Here is a 23431-nt window from a genome sequence, read left to right as displayed (position 1 = left end):
AGTGTGTGCATTAATAATGCATTAAAAGACCTCCCAGTGTTCAACAGCTTTTGTTTTGAAAGGTTACATTGTGTGTTCCTCCTGTCTGCGTCTGACCCAACCGACTGAACGGTTTTACACCTGCCCAACTCTCCCAGGTGACCCCTGGTCTTCCGTCAGACTTAACAAGCACACACCACCTTCATGTTAAGTGAGCTCCTGTAGCCTCCCTGGACACCTGCATCAGATTCCAGTCACCGATGTTAGCCGACACAGTCCTGAAGGGAATGGCTCCCATCTACTTGAGTCCTCTTGTAAAGGCTGACATCATAACTCTGGCCATCTAAGGATTGTTAGCCAGCAGTGCCGACACCACGCTCAAGGCAATCTAGACTCTTATCCTGTGTGGTTCCATGATGGTTGAATGAGCTAAACCCGGCTTTTTGGAGAGCGTCTTCCTCTACTCTACTGCACACAGCCTGGCTGGTTCTACCCTCTATTAGCTTGACGTTAACGTTGATATTGACGGCATTGTTTTGTCCTCATTTGCAAGAAAATAAGTTCTAGGCTGTCATCTCCAATGTTGCCATGGAAACTAAAATTCCCAACTATAATAATTCTACTTATTGAAAAATAGATCAGATAAAGAGTCAACAAGTCGGACAAAAACTCAAACCAAGAATCGGGATCATGGAGGATGTCTAAAAATAACTAAAAGTTTTTTTTTTTTTCTGGTGGGAGAAATGTAAATAAATCCATAGACCTGATCAGATTAGGTTAAAAGCGAATGCATAGGTCAAATCAGACCAGGTACACTCCAGGGCTAATCCATAGAACTAATCATCAGACTTAGTCTAGATCTAATCAATACACTTGATCAGACCTCGTCTAGATCTAATCTATAGACCTGATCATCAGACCTTGTCTAGAGCTAATCTATAGACCTGATCAGACCTAGTCCAGAACATATCTATACACTTGATCAGACCTAGTCTAGATCTAATCTATAGACCTGATCAGACCTCGTCTAGAGCTAATCTATAGACCTGATCAGACCTCGTCTAGAGCTAATCTATAGACCTGATCATCAGACCTCGTCTAGAGCTAATCTATAGACCTGATCATCAGACCTCGTCTAGAGCTAATCTATAGACCTGATCATCAGACCTAGTCTAGAGCTAATCTATAGACCTGATCATCAGACCTAGTCTAGAGCTAATCTATAGACCTGATCATCAGACCTCGTCTAGAGCTAATCTATAGACCTGATCATCAGACCTCGTCTAGAGCTAATCTATAGACCTGATCAGACCTCGTCTAGAGCTAATCTTTAGACCTGAACATCAGACCTCGTCTAGAGCTAATCTATAGACCTGATCATCAGACCTCGTCTAGAGCCAATCTATAGACCTGATCATCAGACCTCGTCTACATCTAATCAATAGACTTGATCAGACCTAGTCTAGAACTAATTTATAAACCTGATCAGACCTAGTCTAGAACTAATCTATAGACTTGATCAGACCTCGTCTAGATCTAATCTATAGACCTGATCAGACCTCGTCTAGAGCTAATCTATAGACCTGATCAGACCTCATCTAGAGCTAATCTATAGACCTGATCATCAGACCTCTTCTAGAGCTAATCTATAGACTTGATCATCAGACCTCGTCTAGAGCTAATCTATACACTTGATCAGACCTCGTCTAGAGCTAATCTATAGACCTGATCATCAGACCTCGTCTAGAGCTAATCTATAGACCTGATCAGACCTCGTCTAGAGCTAATCTATAGACCTGATCAGACCTAGTCTAGAACTAATCTATAGACCTGATCAGACCTCGTCTAGAACTAATTTATACACTTGATCAGACCTCGTCTAGATCTAATCTGTAGACCTGATCAGACCTCGTCTAGAGCTAATCTATAGACCTGATCATCAGACCTCGTCTAGAGCTAATCTATAGACCTGATCAGACCAAGTCTAGAACTAATTTATACACTTGATCAGACGTCGTCTAGAGCTAATCCATAGACCTGATCAGACCTCGTCTAGAGCTAATCTATAGACCTGAACATCAGACCTCGTCTTGAGCTAATCTATAGACCTGATCAGACCTAGTCTAGAGCTAATCTATAGACCTGACCATCAGACCTAGTCTATATCTAATCAATAGACTTGATCAGACCTAGTCTAGAACTAATCTATAGACCTGATGAGACCTAGTCTAGAACTAATCTATAGACCGGATCAGACCCAGTCTAGAACTAATCTATAGACCTGATCAGACCTAGTCTAGAACTAATCTATAGACCTGACCATCAAACCTAGTCTATAACTAATCTATAGACCTGATCAGACCTAGTCTAGAGCTAATCTATAGACCTGATCATCAGAGCTCGTCTAGAGCTAATCTATAGACCTGATCATCAGACCTAGTCTAGAGCTAATCTATAGACCTGATCATCAGACCTCGTCTAGATCTAATCAATACACTTGATCAGACCTCGTCTAGATCTAATCTATAGACCTGATCATCAGACCTCGTCTAGAGCTAATCTATAGACCTGATCATCAGACCTTGTCTGGAGCTAATCTATAGACCTGATCAGACCTCGTCTAGAGCTAATCTATAGACCTGATCATCAGACCTCGTCTAGAGCTAATCTATAGACCTGATCATCAGACCTCATCTAGAGCTAATCTATAGACCTGATCATCAGACCTCGTCTAGAGCAAATCTATAGACCTGATCATCAGACCTTGTCTAGATCTAATCAATAGACTTGATCAGACCTAGTCTAGAACTAATCTATAAACCTGATCAGACCTAGTCTAGAACTAATCTATAGACTTGATCAGACCTCGTCTAGATCTAATCTATAGACCTGATCAGACCTCGTCTAGAGCTAATCTATAGACCTGATCAGACCTCGTCTAGAGCTAATCTATAGACCTGATCATCAGACCTCTTCTAGAGCTAATCTATAGACTTGATCATCAGACCTTGTCTAGAGCTAATCTATACACTTGATCAGACCTCGTCTAGAGCTAATCTATAGACCTGATCATCAGACCTCGTCTAGAGCTAATCTATATACCTGATCAGACCTCGTCTAGAGCTAATCTATAGACCTGATCAGACCTAGTCTAGAACTAATCTATAGACCTGATCAGACCTAGTCTAGAACTAATTTATACACTTGATCAGATCTCGTCTAGATCTAATCTGTAGACCTGATCAGACCTCGTCTAGAGCTAATCTATAGACCTGATCAGACCTCGTCTAGATCTAATCTGTAGACCTGATCATCAGACCTCGTCTAGAGCTAATCTATAGACCTGATCAGACCTAGTCCAGAACATATCTATACACTTGATCAGACCTAGTCTAGATCTAATCTATAGACCTGATCAGACCTCGTCTAGAGCTAATCTATAGACCTGATCATCAGACCTCGTCTAGAGCTAATCTATAGACCTGATCATCAGAACTCGTCTAGAGCTAATCTATAGACCTGATCATCAGACCTAGTCTAGAGCTAATCTATAGACCTGATCATCAGACCTAGTCTAGAGCTAATCTATAGACCTGATCATCAGACCTCGTCTAGAGCTAATCTATAGACCTGATCATCAGACCTCGTCTAGAGCTAATCTATAGACCTGATCAGACCTCGTCTAGAGCTAATCTATAGACCTGAACATCAGACCTCGTCTAGAGCGAATCTATAGACCTGATCATCAGACCTCGTCTAGAGCAAATCTATAGACCTGATCATCAGACCTCGTCTAGATCTAATCAATAGACTTGATCAGACCTAGTCTAGAACTAATCTATAAACCTGATCAGACCTAGTCTAGAACTAATCTATAGACTTGATCAGACCTCGTCTAGATCTAATCTATAGACCTGATCAGACCTCGTCTAGAGCTAATCTATAGACCTGATCAGACCTCGTCTAGAGCTAATCTATAGACCTGATCATCAGACCTCTTCTAGAGCTAATCTATAGACTTGATCATCAGACCTCGTCTAGAGCTAATCTATACACTTGATCAGACCTCGTCTAGAGCTAATCTATAGACCTGATCATCAGACCTCGTCTAGAGCTAATCTATAGACCTGATCAGACCTCGTCTAGAGCTAATCTATAGACCTGATCAGACCTAGTCTAGAACTAATCTATAGACCTGATCAGACCTCGTCTAGAACTAATTTATACACTTGATCAGACCTCGTCTAGATCTAATCTGTAGACCTGATCAGACCTCGTCTAGAGCTAATCTATAGACCTGATCATCAGACCTCGTCTAGAGCTAATCTATAGACCTGATCAGACCTAGTCTAGAACTAATCTATAGACCTGATCAGACCTCGTCTAGAACTAATTTATACACTTGATCAGACCTCGTCTAGATCTAATCTGTAGACCTGATCAGACCTCGTCTAGAGCTAATCTATAGACCTGATCATCAGACCTCGTCTAGAGCTAATCTATAGACCTGATCAGACCTAGTCTAGAACTAATTTATACACCTGATCAGACCTCGTCTAGAGCTAATCTATAGACCTGAACATCAGACCTCGTCTTGAGCTAATCTATAGACCTGATCAGACCTAGTCTAGAGCTAATCTATAGACCTGACCATCAGACCTAGTCTAGATCTAATCAATAGACTTGATCAGACCTAGTCTAGAACTAATCTATAGACCTGATGAGACCTAGTCTAGAACTAATCTATAGACCGGATCAGACCCATTCTAGAACTAATCTATAGACCTGATCAGACCTAGTCTAGAACTAATCTATAGACCTGACCATCAAACCTAGTCTATAACTAATCTATAGACCTGATCAGACCTAGTCTAGAGCTAATCTATAGACCTGATCATCAGACCTCGTCTAGAGCTAATCTATAGACCTGATCATCAGACCTAGTCTAGAGCTAATCTATAGACCTGATCATCAGACCTCGTCTAGATCTAATCAATACACTTGATCAGACCTCGTCTAGATCTAATCTATAGACCTGATCATCAGACCTCGTCTAGAGCTAATCTATAGACCTGATCATCAGACCTCGTCTGGAGCTCATCTATAGACCTGATCAGACCTCGTCTAGAGCTAATCTATAGACCTGATCATCAGACCTCGTCTAGAGCTAATCTATAGACCTGATCATCAGACCTCATCTAGAGCTAATCTACAGACCTGATCATCAGACCTCGTCTAGAGCAAATCTATAGACCTGATCATCAGACCTTGTCTAGATCTAATCAATAGACTTGATCAGACCTAGTCTAGAACTAATCTATAAACCTGATCAGACCTAGTCTAGAACTAATCTATAGACTTGATCAGACCTCGTCTAGATCTAATCTATAGACCTGATCAGACCTCGTCTAGAGCTAATCCATAGACCTGATCAGACCTCGTCTAGAGCTAATCTATAGACCTGATCATCAGACCTCTTCTAGAGCTAATCTATAGACTTGATCATCAGACCTTGTCTAGAGCTAATCTATACACTTGATCAGACCTTGTCTAGAGCTAATCTATAGACCTGATCATCAGACCTCGTCTAGAGCTAATCTATATACCTGATCAGACCTCGTCTAGAGCTAATCTATAGACCTGATCAGACCTAGTCTAGAACTAATCTATAGACCTGATCAGACCTCGTCTAGAACTAATTTATACACTTGATCAGACCTCGTCTAGATCTAATCTGTAGACCTGATCAGACCTCGTCTAGAGCTAATCTGTAGACCTGATCAGACCTCGTCTAGAGCTAATCTATAGACCTGATCATCAGACCTCGTCTAGAGCTAATCTATAGACCTGATCAGACCTAGTCTAGAACTAATTTATACACTTGATCAGACCTCGTCTAGATCTAATCTGTAGACCTGATCAGACCTCGTCTAGAGCTAATCTATAGACCTGAACATCAGACCTCGTCTTGAGCTAATCTATAGACCTGATCAGACCTAGTCTAGAGCTAATTTATAGACCTGACCATCAGACCTAGTCTAGATCTAATCAATAGACTTGATCAGACCTAGTCTAGAACTAATCTATAGACCTGATGAGACCTAGTCTAGAACTAATCTATAGACCGGATCAGACCCAGTCTAGAACTAATCTATAGACCTGATCAGACCTAGTCTAGAACTAATCTATAGACCTGACCATCAAACCTAGTCTAGAACTAATCTATACACTTGATCAGACCTTGTCTAGAGCTAATCTATAGACCTGATCAGACCTCCTCTAGAGCTAATCTATAGACCTGATCAGCCCTCATCTAGAGCTAATCTATAGTCCTGATCAGACCTAGTGTAGAGCTAATCTATAGACCTGATCATCAGACCTCGTCTAGAGCTAATCTATAGACCTGATCAGACCTCGTCTATAGCAAATCTATAGACCTGATCAGACCTCGTCTAGAGCAAATCTATAGACCTGATCAGACCTAGTCTAGAGCTAATCTATACACTTGGTCAGACCTTGTCTAGAGCTAATCTTAGACCTGACCATCAGACCTCGTCTTGAGCTAATCTATAGACCTGATCAGACCTAGTCTAGAGCTAATCTATAGACCTGACCATCAGACCTAGTCTAGATCTAATCAATAGACTTGATCAGACCTAGGCTAGAACTAATCTATAGACCTGATGAGACCTAGTCTAGAACTAATCTATAGACCGGATCAGACCCAGTCTAGAACTAATCTATAGACCTGATCAGACCTAGTCTAGAGCTAATCTATAGACCTGATCATCAGACCTCGTCTAGAGCTAATCTATAGACCTGATCATCAGACCTAGTCTAGAGCTAATCTATAGACCTGATCATCAGACCTCGTCTAGATCTAATCAATACACTTGATCAGACCTCGTTTAGATCTAATCTATAGACCTGATCATCAGACCTCGTCTAGAGCTAATCTATAGACCTGATCAGACCTCGTCTATAGCAAATCTATAGACCTGATCAGACCTCGTCTAGAGCAAATCTATAGACCTGATCTGACCTAGTCTAGAGCTAATCTATACACTTGGTCAGACCTTGTCTAGAACTAATCTATAGACCTGATCAGACCTCGTCTATAGCAAATCTATAGACCTGATCAGACCTTGTCTAGAGCAAATCTATAGACCTGATCTGACCTAGTCTAGAGCTAATCTATACACTTGGTCAGACCTTGTCTAGAACTAATCTATAGACCGGATCAGACCTAGTCTAGAACTAATCTATAGACCGGATCAGACCTAGTCTAGAACTAATCTATACACTTGGTCAGACCTAGTCTAGAGCTAATCTTAGACCTGACCATCAGACCCCGTCTAGATCTAATCAATAGACCTGATCAGACCTAGTCTAGAACTAATCTATACACTTGGTCAGACCTAGTTTAGAGCTAATCAATAGACCGGATCAGACCTAGTCTAGAGCTAATCTATACACTTGGTCAGACCTAGTCTAGAACTAATCTTAGACCTGACCATCAGACCTCGTCTAGATCTAATCAATAGACCTGATCAGACCTAGTCTAGAGCTAATCAATAGACCAGAGTTTTTTGTTTAGTTTATTTTTAGGACAGCAGTAGTGCAGGAGGTAGAACGGGTTGTCCTGTAATTAGAAGGTTGCAGGTTTTATCCCGGCTCTGACGTGTCCTTAGGCAAGACTCTTAGCCTGCATTGGCTGCTGGTGGTCGGAGGGACCGGTGGTGCCAGCGTCAGCTGTGGCTACGTGAAGCGCCTGTAGAATCCTAAGAAAACGCTTTACAAATACAGGCAATTAGCCATTTTTATAAGATGTTCACGATTTACTGATCTAGAGTCTTATTTGGCTAATTTCATTAATAGTGTGAATTAAATAACACGTGTTTAGATGAAAGGGGACGTAAGTAGATAATTAAAGGTGGGGCTGCTAAGACACACACACACACACACACACACACACACACACACACACACACACACACACACACACACACACACACACACATCTGTATCAAAGCCTCGTGTTTATTAATATTTCATGCTGGCAGTGATCAGTATTCCGTGTGTGGAGCTTCAGAGGAGCTGCTGCTGCAGGAAGACAAACCCGTAGAGTCTGACTGCAGAAGTCAACAGAACAATGTCACACTGACCTCTGATCAGATGTCTTAAAACCAATCAGAGTTATGGATCCTAAAGTCCTCCTGCAGCTTCACACCCACGATGTTCCCTGCAGGAGACCCAGTTCTCTGCTGCTAATCTCTGGGATTCACTTATTTTTAGGATTTTTTGCTGCGGATTATTGTGAGGAGAATCTCTAGTTTATTTTTTCTTATTCAGATCTGATCCTCTTGTTAAAAACTCTGTTTACATGTGATGTAAACAAAAACAGGATCTAATCCAGATTAGAGTCCAGAATAGCAGCTCTGCTGCCTCAAGGATTTGGGCTGGATCAGGTAAATCACAGGTGAATTCTGGTGTTTTTCCAGATTCATTTATAATCATTTAAGAGTGAGTTTAGTTTTAGAGACAAACACATGTTTATAAAACCAGCTGTGAGAGTAACCCTAAGACCTAAGGGAGGTCTGGTCATGGAGTAACTGCAGTGAAGACATCTAAAACTGTAAAAGAAGCAGGAGTGGCGAATCCTGAGCTATGGAGGCTGCCGTTTAGCATGTTTTAGTTGTTTCCCTGCTCCAATACTCCTGGTTCAGTGACTGATTCACCTGTTCAGAAGCTCATGGAGCTCATAGAAGCCTGCTGATAATCTGCTGATTAAAGTAGGAAAACAACTAAAACATGCCGGTCACGCCCTCGACTGGCCAGGATCGGGGAACCCTGATATAAATGAATTAATCAGACTCATTGTGTACTATATATGTATTTTGTTCATTAATTTATTTTATATTATTATTTACTGAACAACATGTTATATTTTTAATGGAAGATTAGTTTAATCTAACCTGAGTCTTTGGGTTTTGTTTAACTTCATCCTAAGCCTTTGTGATTTAGTTTGTTAACTTTGTTCATCAAATGTTCACCTTGACTGGTTCTTCTTTTGCTTTGCTTTTAGAGCAACATGAATTAAACTGAAATAAACCAACCATCATGACGTTTAACCTTCTCACAAACCCTGATAATCCGTTAAGAGGAGCGCTGAAAGCGTCCAGCAGGAGGTCCGGGAGAGCTCCTGGACCAAACCATTCAGCGAATCTCTGATGAACACGCCTGAGAAGCGGTCACATAGCAAATCCAATTTTAGTTTAAAAAATGTAAATCTGATGCTTAGTTTTACAGAACCAGTGTATCAAACCGGTGTCGGTGCAGGATCGGTAGTCAGTGACTTGATGCAATCCTCATACTAAGCAAGCATGCAGCGACAGTGGAGAGGAAAACTCCCTTTTTAGATTTGCAGTAATGTGACGTCATCGGCAGTCGGAAGGACCCCGAGCCGATCCTGTACCGACACCGGGCTCAGAAAACACAAAAACATCCTCAGAACCAGAAGAACACAGCAGAACCACTCACCTGTACACAACACACCAAGATCCCTGTTCATCTGAACACACACACACACACACACACACACACACACACACACACACACACACACACACACACACACACACACACACACACACACACACACACACACACATCCTGCTGGGATTGTCACAGTTGTCAAACTGGCTCATTGAGATCCTGCCGTTTTCAAATCCAAACACCAAAAAATATTCATGATCTCACCGAGGGAGGGAATGGAGAATGGGGGGGGGGGGGGGGATCTTATGGAGGTTGAGGGAGTGTGTGTATCTGTGTGTGTGTGTGTGTGGGGGGGTGGGGGGTGGAGTGGGTCAGTGAAGGAGAGAAGAGAGACGAAGAGAATAAAAATGACTAACAAAGAGGTTGGAGTCTCTTTGGTCTTCCTGTCTTTCACAAAGCTCAGATTGTTTCCTCAGTCACTTATAGTTAGAGGGTTGGAGGTTCGATCCCGACCCACCTGCCACATGTGTCCTTGAGCAGAACCATTCTGATCGGTGAGGCGAGTGTGGTGTGTGAGCTGTAGACCACTTTCTGCTAATGATGTCCAGAAACTGGTCCCAGTGGACTTTGTTATTCTGGTTTATCGTAGGATGGTGGTGAAGACGACGGTGGTTGGATTGTAGGTTCACCCAAAGGAAACAGAAGCAGTTTTACAAAAATCTGACCCAGGATCAGTGTGCGGAACAAATTTAGGGACCAGGTTTTTGGACAGAATCCGCTGTGTGTCTCCTCTGAAGAGTGAAAGTAGGACAAGTTCAAACGCTAAGGGAGGGGCATCGCCAACGGGGGAGGATAGGAATGAACAAAGAAACTCAGAGAGAGAGAGAGAGAGAGAGAGAGAGAGAGAGAGAGAGAGAGAGAGAGAGAGAGAGAGAGAGAGAGAGAGAGAGAGAGAGAGAGAGAGAGAGAGAGAGAGAGAGAGAGAGAGAGAGAGAGAGAGAGAGAGAGAGAGAGAGAGAGAGAGAGAGAGAGAGAGAGAGAGAGAGAGAGAGAGAGAGAGAGAGAGAGAGAGAGAGAGAGAGAGAGAGAGAGAGAGAGAGAGAGAGAGAGAGAGAGGTGAGGCAGCCTGTAATCATCACCTCTCTGTGATGAAAGCAGTGTGTCCTTCATTTGCATAAGGGTGGTGTGTGTGTGTCCATGTTTCAGCTGCAGCATCCCTGCTGTTGCCATGGTTACCAGCACTACAAAACACCTGGAGCTTAGGCATGAACACAGAGGCGAACTTAAAGCGAATCAGAGACCTGATCCACGGAGGAAACTTTATTTTAAAACTTCTGCACAGAATCAAAGAGCTGACGACACAATCGGCTTAAATTAACATAAATAAATAAAAACATGAGTGAAAGTAGCTCTCTACATGAAAAACATAAAATCAACTAAATCGATCAGAATAATATTTGGTACTTGATCCCCTAGTGCAGTGATCCCCAACTCCCTTCCCCGAGGGCCAGTATCCAGCATGTTTTAGTTGTTTCCCTAATCCAACACATTCACCTGTTCAGCAGCTCATCAGCCTCTGCAGAAGCCTGTTGCGGCCATCCCTGTTGATCAAAATCAGGTGTGTTGAAGCAGGAAAACAGTAAAAACATGCTGGATAACGGCCCTCGGGAAGGGACTGGAGTGCACCTGGGGTGAGCAGAGAGGGGGTCTAGAACTGATCCTGGTGGGACACCATATTAGAGAGGACCAGAGGAGGACATACAGTTGCTACTGAAAAAAGAAGGACCTGAGCTAGCTAGCGAGAGTGTTGAGTTTGTTTGCAGGAAGATCTCCAATGGGGTCTTCTAAAAAGACCTTTTCATTTAGTACCTACTCAGTGCGGCTTGGTTCATCTCAACCCAGTTCTAATGTATTCCCATTTAATAACAGGCCCATGGTCGCATTCCCCTTTTCATGATCTGCTACGATGTGGGACCATGCACACCGAATCAGGCCAAAAATGCAACGTTTCAGGCTGTTGGTCACAACTTGGCTAGGGGCGGAGTCATTGCCTGGCTAGGGGGTGGAGCTCCTGATTGCTCCAGAGTTTTTCTCTTGCTGTCCACAGCCTTTTCAGGGTTCAGAGGCTTTGTCGAGTACAGATCACCTCGCGTGTTGCGTCCTCCCCTTCCACTAAGACGAGCCCACACACACGATCATTTCTCAGTTTTAAGTGCATGATTGGTTGGTTTGTTTGTTTCCAGAATCAACGCAAAAACATAGAAACGTCCAAACTTCTGATTGTCATGAAGCCAAACAGAATGGATAAAGTCTTCTGGACCAAGCTAAAGACAACCCAGAAACCCTCAGGCCCTCTTCATCTTCCTCTTCCTACCTCAGTCTGGTTTTGCGTCTCCGGTTTATCGTTTCACAGAGACGAGTCTTCTCTCTCTGAAGGATAAATGAACCTGAGACCTGAACCAGCTCTCCTGACTCAGCTGGACTCAGTCTTCTTCTAATTTGGGTTTTTTCTTACAGATTTGCTAAATATTTTAGAAAAAATTCTACAAAGTGCCAGAACATTTCAAGCCGACAACCTCTGAACTAAAGATCTGGGGTCTCATTTATCAAACATTGCATTGAATCCTTACTAAAACCGTACTTAAGCTCAGCAAAAAAAATGTACTTACGCCAAGCAGGTGTGTGATCTATCAAACCTGGAGGACGCACAGCTGCACGCAATCTCCGCTTCATAAATCAGAGACTAACGAGAATGTTTCTCAGCTGCTTTTTAGTCACATCCCGCCCTCACCGCGCCCACTTACTGCCATAAATAGTCAATGCAAAGTGCCTTGTGGATCTCATGCATATACATGAGCCGGCTGTTGCAGCGCTCCGCCAATGACATGGCGACCGTAGATCAAGGCAAATCAAGGAAGTGCAATTTCACAGAAGCAGAAGTTGAGGTACCTGTGGGTGAGGTGGAGAAATGAAAGGAAGTGCTTTTGCAAAACAAATAAGAGAAAATCCACAGAGTGGCACAGCGTTGCTGAAGCCGTCAATGCTGAGTTCTTCAGAGAGATCTGTGGCGGATATTAAAAAAAATGGTCCAATCAGGATTCGATCCCCAGACTCCCAGGTGAAAGTCACGCACACTAACCAGTCACCCAAACAGAGATCTCCCTAGTCCAAGTAGCCAGGGCGCATGATCAATTGGGTCACAGTGACAGGACACACACTGTCACAGACGCATGATGTTCTGTCTCAATCTGCCCCCCTGCTGATATTCTGCATTCCGTATTCTGCGCTTCAGGCTGTTTGTGCGTGCGTGTGCGTGTGTGTGTGTGTTCATGGTGTGTGTGTGTGCGTGTGGGGGGGGGTCTTGTTCTGTGTGAAAACGAAGCGGTACAAGGATAATGCTGCAGGATTTCATAAAGTTATCCTTCTCAGCAGCAGCACTGCAGGTGCTCTCCATGTCCAACATGTGCGTAAGCCAGGTCCTTAGTCAAATTAAAGTTGCGCACATTTTTCCACTGAGTTTTCTTTGATAAATCCCAAAGTTTGCGTGGAAAGTTGCTTACGCAGTTTTCCGACCCCGTTTTGTGCGTAAGCAAGCTTGATAAATGAGGCTCCAGTTTATTTATCAGCAGCAGTGAAACTGAGACCAGTTTAACTCCCAGACTGGGTGATTTGGCAGTGTTGCTGTGGAGACTGGGTTGTTGCCATGGCGACATTACAACAGGCACTTACAGTTTGACAGTCAGATGAAAAGGGGAAGAAGAAAATGTTTGAACAAGTTCAGAGTCACAATGAGGAGACTTACCTGCTCAGGTGTTTTACATATTTCTGATTTCGGGTTTTAATCTGAGAACGTCACGGTTTCACTCGGCTCTGAAACCAGGGAGAGGGCTCTGCCTGCCGGGCTCAGAGTGGAAATGAGATTCACTCCCAGCTCAGAGATGAATTTTCCAAAACTCTCGTGGGCGGTTTCTCTCCAAAGAAGCTGATCTCAGGTCAGTTTCTGCTGCAGCACTCCTCAGGCTCCATCTTTTCAGGCAGCTCACACGGTCTTGTGTTTAGGTGGGACTATCTTATCTGGTTCATCCATTCTGACCGGGAAACGGCATCATGTCCTCTGATTGGTGATTAGCTGATTGGTGATTCTGCTTTTTCATGTGATGATCAGCTGCTGCTCCCTCAGGCGAGTCAAACGTCTCTCTGTTGGATTTACTTGTTGCAGGTAAAGAGGAGATGCCATGTTGGCCTCCTCCATCTCAGCAGTACTCCTCCTCCCCCTCCTCCTCCTCCCCCATCTCTCCCACCCAGCGGATCCCCTCCGGGTGAAGCTGGAAGGCTCCCCCCTCTCCCACCTCTCTCTGCATCCCGGGGTGGGACACCTGTATGTGGGCGGAGTTGACCACCTTTACCAGCTGACCTCTGACCTGGAGGTGATTTCACACGTTGTAACTGGTCCTCAACTGGACTCCCCAGACTGTCTTCCCCCAATCATTCCCCAAGATTGCCACTCGGCCACGCCCACTCACAACTACAATAAGCTGCTGCTGATGGAGGAGGGGCAGGGGGCGGAGCCAGGAAGCCTGATTGTCTGTGGTTCACTCTTCCAAGGAATCTGTGACAAAAGGTAAATCTGTTGTTTGTTGTCATGTTACTGATGTCTTCTTCTTTCGATGATAAATATTTAATTAGAAATTGATACTTGTTGGAGATGAGCTTCATCCACACGTGTCAGACACAAGACCGCATTTTTATGTGGTCCGCGAGACAAATATCTAAAATATATTAAAACTGACCCGCTGGCCAGTTTTACCGCAAAGACTACAACTGCTATGATGCTTTGCGGCGTTAGCGCGGAGCCAAAGCGCCCCCCCTCCATTGTGTTTTTTCCAACGTTTGCTGCCGGTGTTACACCAAATTCTGCGACCCATCACATTTTGTGACCCCAGGGGGCAGTGTTGCATTTTGTTGCGTCTGTACATCCTGAATTGGCATAAAAGAAGAAGATGCTACGTTCAAACCGTAAACTACGTAAGCTTTGAGGAAGTTGTGCGGCGCGGACCGTGGTCACACAATACGATAGTGGCTGTCACAGAATGTGACCACCTGCATCTCAGTAATAATGCAGATGTCTTTAATTTTCACTAAAGATGATAACAACAAAAGGCGTTTCGTTATGTTTGTGTCATTTTATTTCCCTTTTATCTCCACCAGTACATATGAGCGGCAGTGGAGTTACAGGAAAATAACTGTAGCAACCAGACAATCTGCAGTGGTTTCTAATAAACTGAGGATGTGGATCACAACAATTTATTTCAATAAATGGAAGTTCTGAACATTTTTCCTGCGGATCTCGCATGTTGTAAAACCAGTGTTTAACGTTAGCAAACATTTCTTGTCAAAGCCCTGGTTATCGCTGCATTTATTGTCCCGTTTATTTGCAATAAACATTAACAAATGCTCTGTCTAATATCCATGGTCCGTGCCGCACAACTTCCTCAAAGCTTACGCAGTTCACGGTTCTAACGTAGCATCTTCTTCTTTTATGCCAATTCAGGATGTACAGACGCAGCAAAACGCAACACTGCCCCCTGGGGTCACAAATTGTGACGGGTCGCAGAATTTGGTGTAACACCGGTGTCTGTAGCTCCGTTGTCTCGACAAACTAAACACTCCTCTCACTCGGCGCCGAGTTTACGCAGCTATTTGCCGACGCTGAAGCCCAGAAACGGAGATTTTAACCGCTCAGTAACGTGTTCACGACTGAAAGAGAAAGTTTTCCAACTAACTTCCAGACAGAGCTGAACTAACTCCAGCGAGCAGCGACACACTCAAACCAGCACGACTCTGTGGCTGCTGTAGTTTTTATTTTTCCTCCCCGACACACAACATCGTGGTCAAGCTGCTCAGACATGTTCATCAGCACAAACCTATGTGAGCACCTGTTGTCATCTAATGTTGTCATTATTATGATGAAGATGAACAAAACAACAGGAGTCTCCTCCTCAGCTCAGATCAACCCCATGATGCAGGTATCTGGCTGGAACAGGTGAGCATCACAGTAAACCAGTGGAGCAAACTGAGCTTTAAATATGTTGGTTTTATGCTCTTTTTCTGCTCCAAAACATGAAAGTTAACAGGTGAGATGTTGCATTTTCATTTAAGATAAAATAATACTTTTATTTTGTTGTTGGCCCGTGAAAAAAGATTTAACCTACAGTAAACAGGAAGTGGAAAGGCTGCAGATAGATGAAGAGAATAGAAAATCCCTTTATTGTTCCTCAGTGGGGAAAGCTAGGCGTCACAGCAGCGATGACACTTATAACAGGAGAAAAAAGGAGAATAAAAGATCAGAAAAATGAACAAACAATAAAACATAAATCCTGAATAGATTTTAAAAATGCTGATTATACCACAAGTAATGAATACCGCTGATGCGTTTTATTTAAAATTGACTTGCTCGTGTGTAATTTGGTTATTCCACATTCAGTGTTGATGCAAAAATAAGTTAGTTTCCAAATTAAAAGGTTCAAAATATGTTGATAAAGAAAATGTGCAAATTTGCCGTCACTTTTTCAAAAAATATTAAGTTCAGCCCGCAAATTCGTCCCAGAGTTTCATTTCGGCCCCGTGTGAATTTGAGTTTGATGCTCTGATCTACAGAGTCCCTCAGAGGGATCTTCTGCGTCTGGGTGTTGCTGACTCGTCTTGGCCTGTTTCGGTTCCGCTCAGACGGTTTCATAGATGAATCTGAGCCGTTTTTACACAAGCAGATTGCATAAAGATAGACGTTGACTCAGCTGATTTATCTGATATTTAAAAAGACTTTTCAATAAAAAAAATGAGGCTTTTAAACATCTGATGGTTACTGTTTGACTAATTAAATTCTGAACTTGGATGATGTTTCTGTTCTTGTTTCTCTGTAGGAGTCTGTCCAACATCTCTCAGATTCTTTATCAGACCTCCAACCCCGTGGACACTCAGTACGTTGCAGCCAATGACCCTCGAGTGTCCACAGTAGGTGTGGTAATAACCACCAAAGGCAAACCGGTAGCAGGAGGAGCTGATGGTGTGCTGGGATTGATGCTGGTTGGTCGAGGCTATACCAGTAAAGGTCCTGGAGATATCCCCCCGATCACCACACGACGACTGTACCCAACGATTCCACCCCGCAGGGCCTTCTCTCAGGAGGAGGACCTTGGAAAACTTGTTGTCGGAAGTTACTCTGAGTACAACAACCACTTTGTGAAGGCTGTTGTCCACAGCGACCATGTGTACTTCCTGTTCTCTCGACGGGACATGTGGCACAAGAAAGAGTACAGGACCTACGTCTCCAGGCTCTGCACCTCTGACCGCAGCTTCTACTCGTACGTGGAGGTGCCGCTGCAGTGCAATGGTGGCTACAACCTGGCCCAGGGGGCGTGGCTAGGAAACCACTCAGGGGAGCCATCTCTGTTCATTGTCATGGCGGCTGGGCAGGCCTCTACTCCAGTTGCAACAAGTCACTCTGCCCTCTGTGTTTATGGGATGGCAAAGCTTGATGCCATGATGCTGCGAGCACAGGAAGTGTGTTACACAGAGGGAGGAAGAGGCAGCGGCGGACAGGAAGAAGCATACATCGAGTACGCCGTGTCATCCAAGTGTCTCAGATTACCAAAGGTAACACAGAACACCTGACATCTGCCCTCCCCCCTCTCACCTTACCTGCCCTGTCTCCTCTCTCCTGACCTTCTCTTCTTTAGCTCTTCTGAAAATAGTACCACACAGAGTTAGCTTGTTGACGTAGCTGTTTGGTTAATAGCGATTTTGTGAAATTCTTTTATTTGTTTCTAAGAATGAAGGAACTTGAATGCTAATTTGTTTAACTTTCCTACTTTCTACCATAGCAACAAGGAATTTCTCTACAAGTCAGAGCAGCAAGCTGACATCCTGAAAGGTCAAATTGGGAATCACCAATGCCAGCATCAGCTATTGGTCCAATTTTATGGCTGTGTACTCGTATTCGTTAAGGTTTTTGAAACCACTTCAGCTAGCGTAATGCTCAGTTCTCATGGTGTCATTTCATGCAGTCCGAATCCTTACAGTATTGATGTTTGGGTTGACTTAAGTACACCAGGTAAATTTATTGGACACAGCTGATTGAGATTCCCAAATCATTAGTATGTGGGGGCAGGCCTCTAGGAAGCTAAACTCACAAAGGTCAGAATGTAGTACCACAGGGTTCAGTACTTGGTCCAATTCTTTTCTTCCAACTGCATGGATAAACTTCCACTGTTATGCTTGGATACTGAGTTATATTTATCCATAAACCCTGAAGTAATAATGATCTAACTGTCATCGTCGTCGTCTTCCTCCGCTTATCCGGGTCCGGGTCGCGGGGGCAGCATCCCAACTAGGGAGCTCCAGACCGTCCTCTCCCCGGCCACCTCCACCAGTTCCTCCGGCAGGACCCCAAGGCGTTCCCGGACCAGATTGGAGATGTAACCTCTCCAACGTGTCCTGGGTCGACCCGGGGGCCCCGGGTCGATCTAACTGTCATAATTAACCGAACTCGATCAGAATGTTTACTCCGTGACGTTCCTTCAGACGACTCTTGTTGCGGTTTGGCTTTATATAGTAAACTGAACTGAATTGAAAATAGGATCTTGGGACTGTATGCAAATGTTTCGGTGCCTTTGTGATGTCATTGTTTGCCCGTCTTGGTTCAGAGCTCAGAGTCCTCGAGTCCTTCACACTGGTGAAGGTAAGCAAACAAGTTGGAAAACGCCAATGCAACCCAAGTGGCTCAAGCCCTGCTCACTGCTGCTGCACTCTTTTGTCTGCCGTGGCTGTTGAGCTTCCAGATTGTGGGATGCACAATCCATCATTTTTGGTTGACACTGAAGCGCAGTTGGCCCTGTGTGAATTATCTACTGATGACATGAAATTCTACAATGTGGTTGCTTTACTGTCCACCTGTCAAGTTATGAGCCTACTCTGAAATCCTCTAACCTGGGAGAAGCAAATGCTGAACGGGCAGAGGAGTTTCTTTCTCCCACCGGTGTGGCTGATGGTACTGCCTTGGAGCTCATGTTGTCCTACCTGGGTTCTAACAACGACGGGTTCTTCTTTGTGGACCCCTTCCTCTTGTCAGCTCACGGGTCATCAGTCTTTGCTAATTCTGCGCCGCTGCAGCAAAAAGGTCATCACTCGCTGGCCAAAGAAGCTGAACACATCCTCCTGGCCACAAGGACGGTCTCAGCCCAGGCCAGCTTTCCTTCATCTTTGTCTTCTGCGTGGGCCACCCATGTCCTCGATGTCTGAGACATGGAGAAGGTTCATTTTTGACTCCCTGCTTTCCGTCGCACTTACGAGTCAAGGCCTTTGTCAAGCTGGTTGCCTTGAAGTTTCTGTGATTACCATTAAGGGAGCTGGCCACAGCACATGTTCCCTGTCAGCGAGCAAAGATTCACAGGCTCTCTTGTAATCAGGAGAGCTAAGGGTGCCCCGGCTCCCCTAAAGGGGTGATGGGCTCCCCCGAAAGCGATGAACTGACTGACTAAGGGGGAGCCTTCTGTTCGCTGCCACGGAGCCCCATGCATGCCTCCACCCCCGCTCTCATGGATATTAGATTGACAGGACCCCCTTCCCCTCCCCCACCACCACCACCCCAATCGAAATCAAATGCCACCCCTCCCTACAGTTGTTGGAAGAAGAGAACTCCTTAACCCGTTTTCAATTTCCAGTCACCGGTTTGAACACATGTGGACATTGGCGGTTTTAAACCTGTTTGTGTTTCTCACTTTCTCTATTCTATTCTATTCTATTCTATTCTATTCTAAGGACTCTCTCTCAGAGTACCCCTGTGGGTGGGAACACACCCCCAACCCCATCGCCAGTGCTGTGCCTCTGCAGGCCGGGCCTACCATCACGCTACCCACTCAGCTGACTGCTGTCACAGCAGCTTCAGAGGCTGGTCACACCATTGCTTTCCTAGGAGACCAAGAGGGACGACTGCACAAGGTGACCAGAGTCTGACACACACACACACACACACACACACACACACACACACACACACACACACACACACACTTGGGTCAAATTAAAAGGAGAAAGGTGGAACGTGTATTAAAACAATCAACACCAGCAAAGGGTAAAAGTTATATAGAAGATTCTGCTGCATCTGACTGTGTGTGTGTGTGTGTGTGTGTGTGCGCGTGTGTGCGTGTGTGTGTGTGTGTGTGTCTGACAACTGTTTAGCCTGGGGGTGTGAGGGGGTGGGTTTGGGGGAGGAACTCCCTTGAGAAGTTGCTCAGACTTTAACTGTTGGTTGGTTGGTTATTCGTGTCCCAGGTGCATTGTGGGTAATGAGGATCAGTTTGGCCCTAAGGTGTGCACGTTAACAAGCGCTCAGCAGTTTGATTCTGTTCATTAATTTTTAATCACACAACTGTTCCAGGAGAAAGCATTACCCAGGATGCACCTGTTTTAGACATGGAGTTATGTGGTGTCAGCAGTCTGCTGAGCCAAACTCGTTCCTGCCACCACGATCAGACAGACCTGGCCTAATCACTCTTACCTGTGTGGTTGGGATCCAGGTTTTGGTGCGTCCTGATGGGTCAGGTGACCTGTATGGCAGCCTGCTGGTGAACAGTGATGGCGCCATCAGTGCTGATCTGCTATTGGACGGCAGCCTTCAGCATGTTTATGTGTTATCTGATGACCAGGTGAAAGACGTCCTTTTCCCTATGTTATGTTGTTCTCTAACCTTGTGTCCGGTCACACGACTAAAATAAAGCTGTTTCATGTCTCGAGCTCAGCTGTCAAAGGTTCCTGTGTCATCCTGTGAGACACAGAGGGACTGTCAGTCCTGCCTGTCCAACAAAGACCCATACTGTGGCTGGTGTGTCCTGGAGGGCCGGTAGGTTTTTGTCCTCTGTCCTTCGTGTCCCCAGGTTTGTTCACGTCATGCAGACAATGATTGTTCCTTGATCATGTTCAGGTGTTCCCGTAAACATCAGTGTCAGCGCCACCTGCTGGCAAACCACTGGCTTTGGAGCTTTGAACCAACCAATCAGTGCATCACAGTGCAGAGCCTGCAGCCAGCCAATCAGAGCAAAGAGGAGCAGGCACAGGTGTGTCAAGATGAGTCTAAGCTGCTGATCTAGGACCAGCATCCGGGTTCTGCTTCTTGTAACAGCACAGGGGAATGTGAAGAGCAGGTTCTGTTCGGCATGGTGTCAGTCCGCAGAATGTCTTCTGTTTGTTTCATGTCTCGTTTATAAAGTCAAAAAATAAAAAGATCCTGTCGGCCTGGAGCAGAACCACATAACAGAACCAGCTCGCTCTGTCTCTCAGGTAACTCTGACAGTCCTTCAGCTTCCTGCTCTTAAAGGGGCAGAGGTCCTTTCCTGTGTCTTTGGAAACCTCCCACCGCAACCTGCGGTTGTCAAGGAAACAAGCATTGCCTGTCAGTCCCCTGCACCAGAGCTCCTCCCAGCCACACCCGCAGGAAGAGGTAAGTAGATAACATCTCTGCAGAGTTGGTTCTCAGCCCTGACGTGCAGCTGAACAACTCCTCTGTCCACAGATCACATGATCCTGCCCATGTCTCTGATGTTCGGTCATGTGACCATCACCACAGGAAACATGACCTTCTATGATTGCAGAGCTGCAAGCCAACTGAACCAGAGTTCCCAGTAAGACCTCCACAATGAATGCATTTAACCCTAACCCCAGCGCTAAACAGCACCAGAACCAGAGACTCCCCTCAGCTCCTTCTGGTAGGCAGCATCAGTCCAACCTGTCGGAGTGAGGGAGTGCTGGTGATGGACGGATGTTTAGGACTATTATGGGGAGTCTGGTCCATGTAGCCTGAGCTAAGTTAGAACCGGTCCTGTGTGTATTTTAGGTGTTTGGCTTGTGTCAGCTCAGTGTGGAGGTGTAACTGGTGTCCTCTGGATGAACTCTGCACCCACAAACACAGCTGCCCCAACCAACACATCATTCTGAACCAGAGGGTGAGACATCTGTCTGTCTGCCCGTGCATCTCTCGGTCTTCCTGATTTCTCTGTGCATCTGATGGTCTGATTTTCTGTGTCTGTAGGACATCTCCGGTCCTACATCGTGTCCAATGGTCTTTAGTCTTAGGAGTTCTGCCTTCGTGCCCATGAGCCTGAGCTCCACTGTGGTGCTGGAGGGACGAAACCTGGATATTTACATGGTGAGGTTAAGGCTGATGTTTGTGATTTGGATCAGACAGCTCAGTAGGCCACAACCCGGTTTGGGTCACACTGAGAATTAACCAGAGCAGCCATATGAACTTCTCAGGTGTAGCTTATATGTTTTTGTGTTTAGCAGACACTTTTGTGCAAAGCGACTTACAGATGAAACATGTAGTTAAAGTGTAGCCCACCAGTGGTTCAGGTGTAGCTCAACTGTCTCAGGTGTGGTTCATGTGTATCTCAGGTGATGTCCAAATGTTGCCTAGTTGTAGTTCCAGTGTTGCCCTGCTGTTGCTCAGGCAGGTGCATCTCAAGTGTACCCCAGGGGTAGCTCAGGTATAACCCAGGTTTAGCGTAGGTGTAACCCAGATGTATGTCCGGTTTAGCTCACATGGAGTCCAGGTGTATCTCAGGCTTAGCCCAGGTGTAGCCCAGGTGTATCTCAGGTGTGTCTCAGGTGTAGCCCAGGTGTATTCCAGGTGTAGCCCAGGTGTATTCCAGGTGTATTCCAGGTGAATCTCAGGTGTATTCCAGGTGTAGCCCAGGTGTATCTCCGGTGTAGCCCAGGCTTATGCCAGGTGTATCTCAGGTGTAGCCCAGGTGTATCTCCAGTGTAGCCCAGGCTTATCCCAGGTGTATCTCAGGTGTAGTCCAGGTGTATCTCAGGTGTAGTCCAGGTGTATCTCAGGTGTAGTCCAGGTGTATCTCAGGTGTATCCCAGGTGTAGCCCAGGTGTATCTCAGGTGTAGCCCAGGTGTATCTCAGTTTTTTCAGGTGTAGCCCGGGTGTATCTCAGGTGTATCTTAGGTGTATCCCAAGTGTATCCCAGGTGTATCTCAGGTGTATCTCAGGTGTAGCCCAGGTGTATCTCAGGTGTAGCCCAGGTGAATCTCAGGTGTAGCCCAGGTGAATCTCAGTTGTATTCCAGGTGTAGCCCAGGTGTATCTCAGGTGTAGCACAGGTGTATCTCTGGTGTAGCCCAGGCTTATCTCAGGTGTAGTCCAGGTGTATCTCAGGTGTATCCCAGGTGTAGCCCAGGTGTATCTCAGGTGTAGCCCAGGTGTATCTCAGTTTTTTTCAGGTGTAGCCCGGGTGTATCTCAGGTGTAGCCCAGGTGTATCTCAGTTTTTTTCAGGTGTAGCCTGGGTGTATCTCAGGTGTAGTCCAGGTGTATCTCAGGTGTAGTCCAGGTGTATCTCAGGTGTAGCCCAGGTGAATCTCAGGTGTATTCCAGGTGTAGTCCAGGTGTAGGCCAGGTGTATCTCAGTTGTAGCTCAGGTGTATCTCCGGTGTAGCCCAGGCTTATCCCAGGTGTATCTCAGGTGTAACCCAGGTGTAGCCCATGTGTATCCCAGGTGTAGCCCAGGTGTATCTCAGGTGTAGCCCTGGTGAATCTCAGGTATAGCCCAGGTGAATCTCAGGTGTAGCCCAGGTGAATCTCAGGTGTAGCCCAGGTGAATCTCAGGTGTATTCCAGGTGTATTCCAGGTGTAGCACAGGTGTATCTCCGGTGTAGCCCAGGCTTATCTCAGGTGTAGTCCAGGTGTATCTCAGGTGTATCCCAGATGTAGCCCAGGTGTATCTTAGGTGTAGCCCAGGTGTATCTCAGTTTTTTGAGGTGTAGCCCAGGTGTATCTCAGGTGTATCTCAGGTGTAGTCCAGGTCTATCTCAGGTGTAGCCCAGGTGAATCTCATGTGTATTCCAGGTGTAGTCCAGGTGTGGCCCAGGTGTATCTCCGGTGTAGCCCAGGCTTATCC

The 23431-nt window shown here is 45.3% G+C and overlaps 1 protein-coding gene across 3 annotated transcripts in view; it reads left to right on the top strand.

The window, feature by feature from the left end:
* The window catches only part of plxnb3 (plexin B3), a 47356-nt gene that overhangs the window by 8893 nt on the left and 15032 nt on the right, over positions 1–23431 (top strand). For 2 of the 3 annotated variants that reach the window (XM_015968776.3, XM_054746219.2), the window contains exons 2-11: positions 13694–14095; positions 16395–17127; positions 19291–19470; positions 20049–20177; positions 20271–20371; positions 20453–20585; positions 20809–20968; positions 21041–21149; positions 21362–21470; positions 21557–21673. In XM_015968776.3, the coding sequence (XP_015824262.3) occupies positions 13710–14095; positions 16395–17127; positions 19291–19470; positions 20049–20177; positions 20271–20371; positions 20453–20585; positions 20809–20968; positions 21041–21149; positions 21362–21470; positions 21557–21673 (2157 nt within the window). In that variant the 5' untranslated portion in view covers positions 13694–13709. Of the gene's footprint in view, positions 1–13577; positions 13596–13693; positions 14096–16394; positions 17128–19290; positions 19471–20048; positions 20178–20270; positions 20372–20452; positions 20586–20808; positions 20969–21040; positions 21150–21361; positions 21471–21556; positions 21674–23431 lie in introns of those variants that run through there. The other variant, XM_054746220.2, reaches the window with a different exon arrangement.

Source organism: Nothobranchius furzeri, chromosome 15, assembly GCF_043380555.1.
Source record: "Nothobranchius furzeri strain GRZ-AD chromosome 15, NfurGRZ-RIMD1, whole genome shotgun sequence".
Lineage (NCBI taxonomy): Eukaryota > Metazoa > Chordata > Actinopteri > Cyprinodontiformes > Nothobranchiidae > Nothobranchius > Nothobranchius furzeri.
This window is presented reverse-complemented; position numbering and strand designations above follow the sequence as displayed.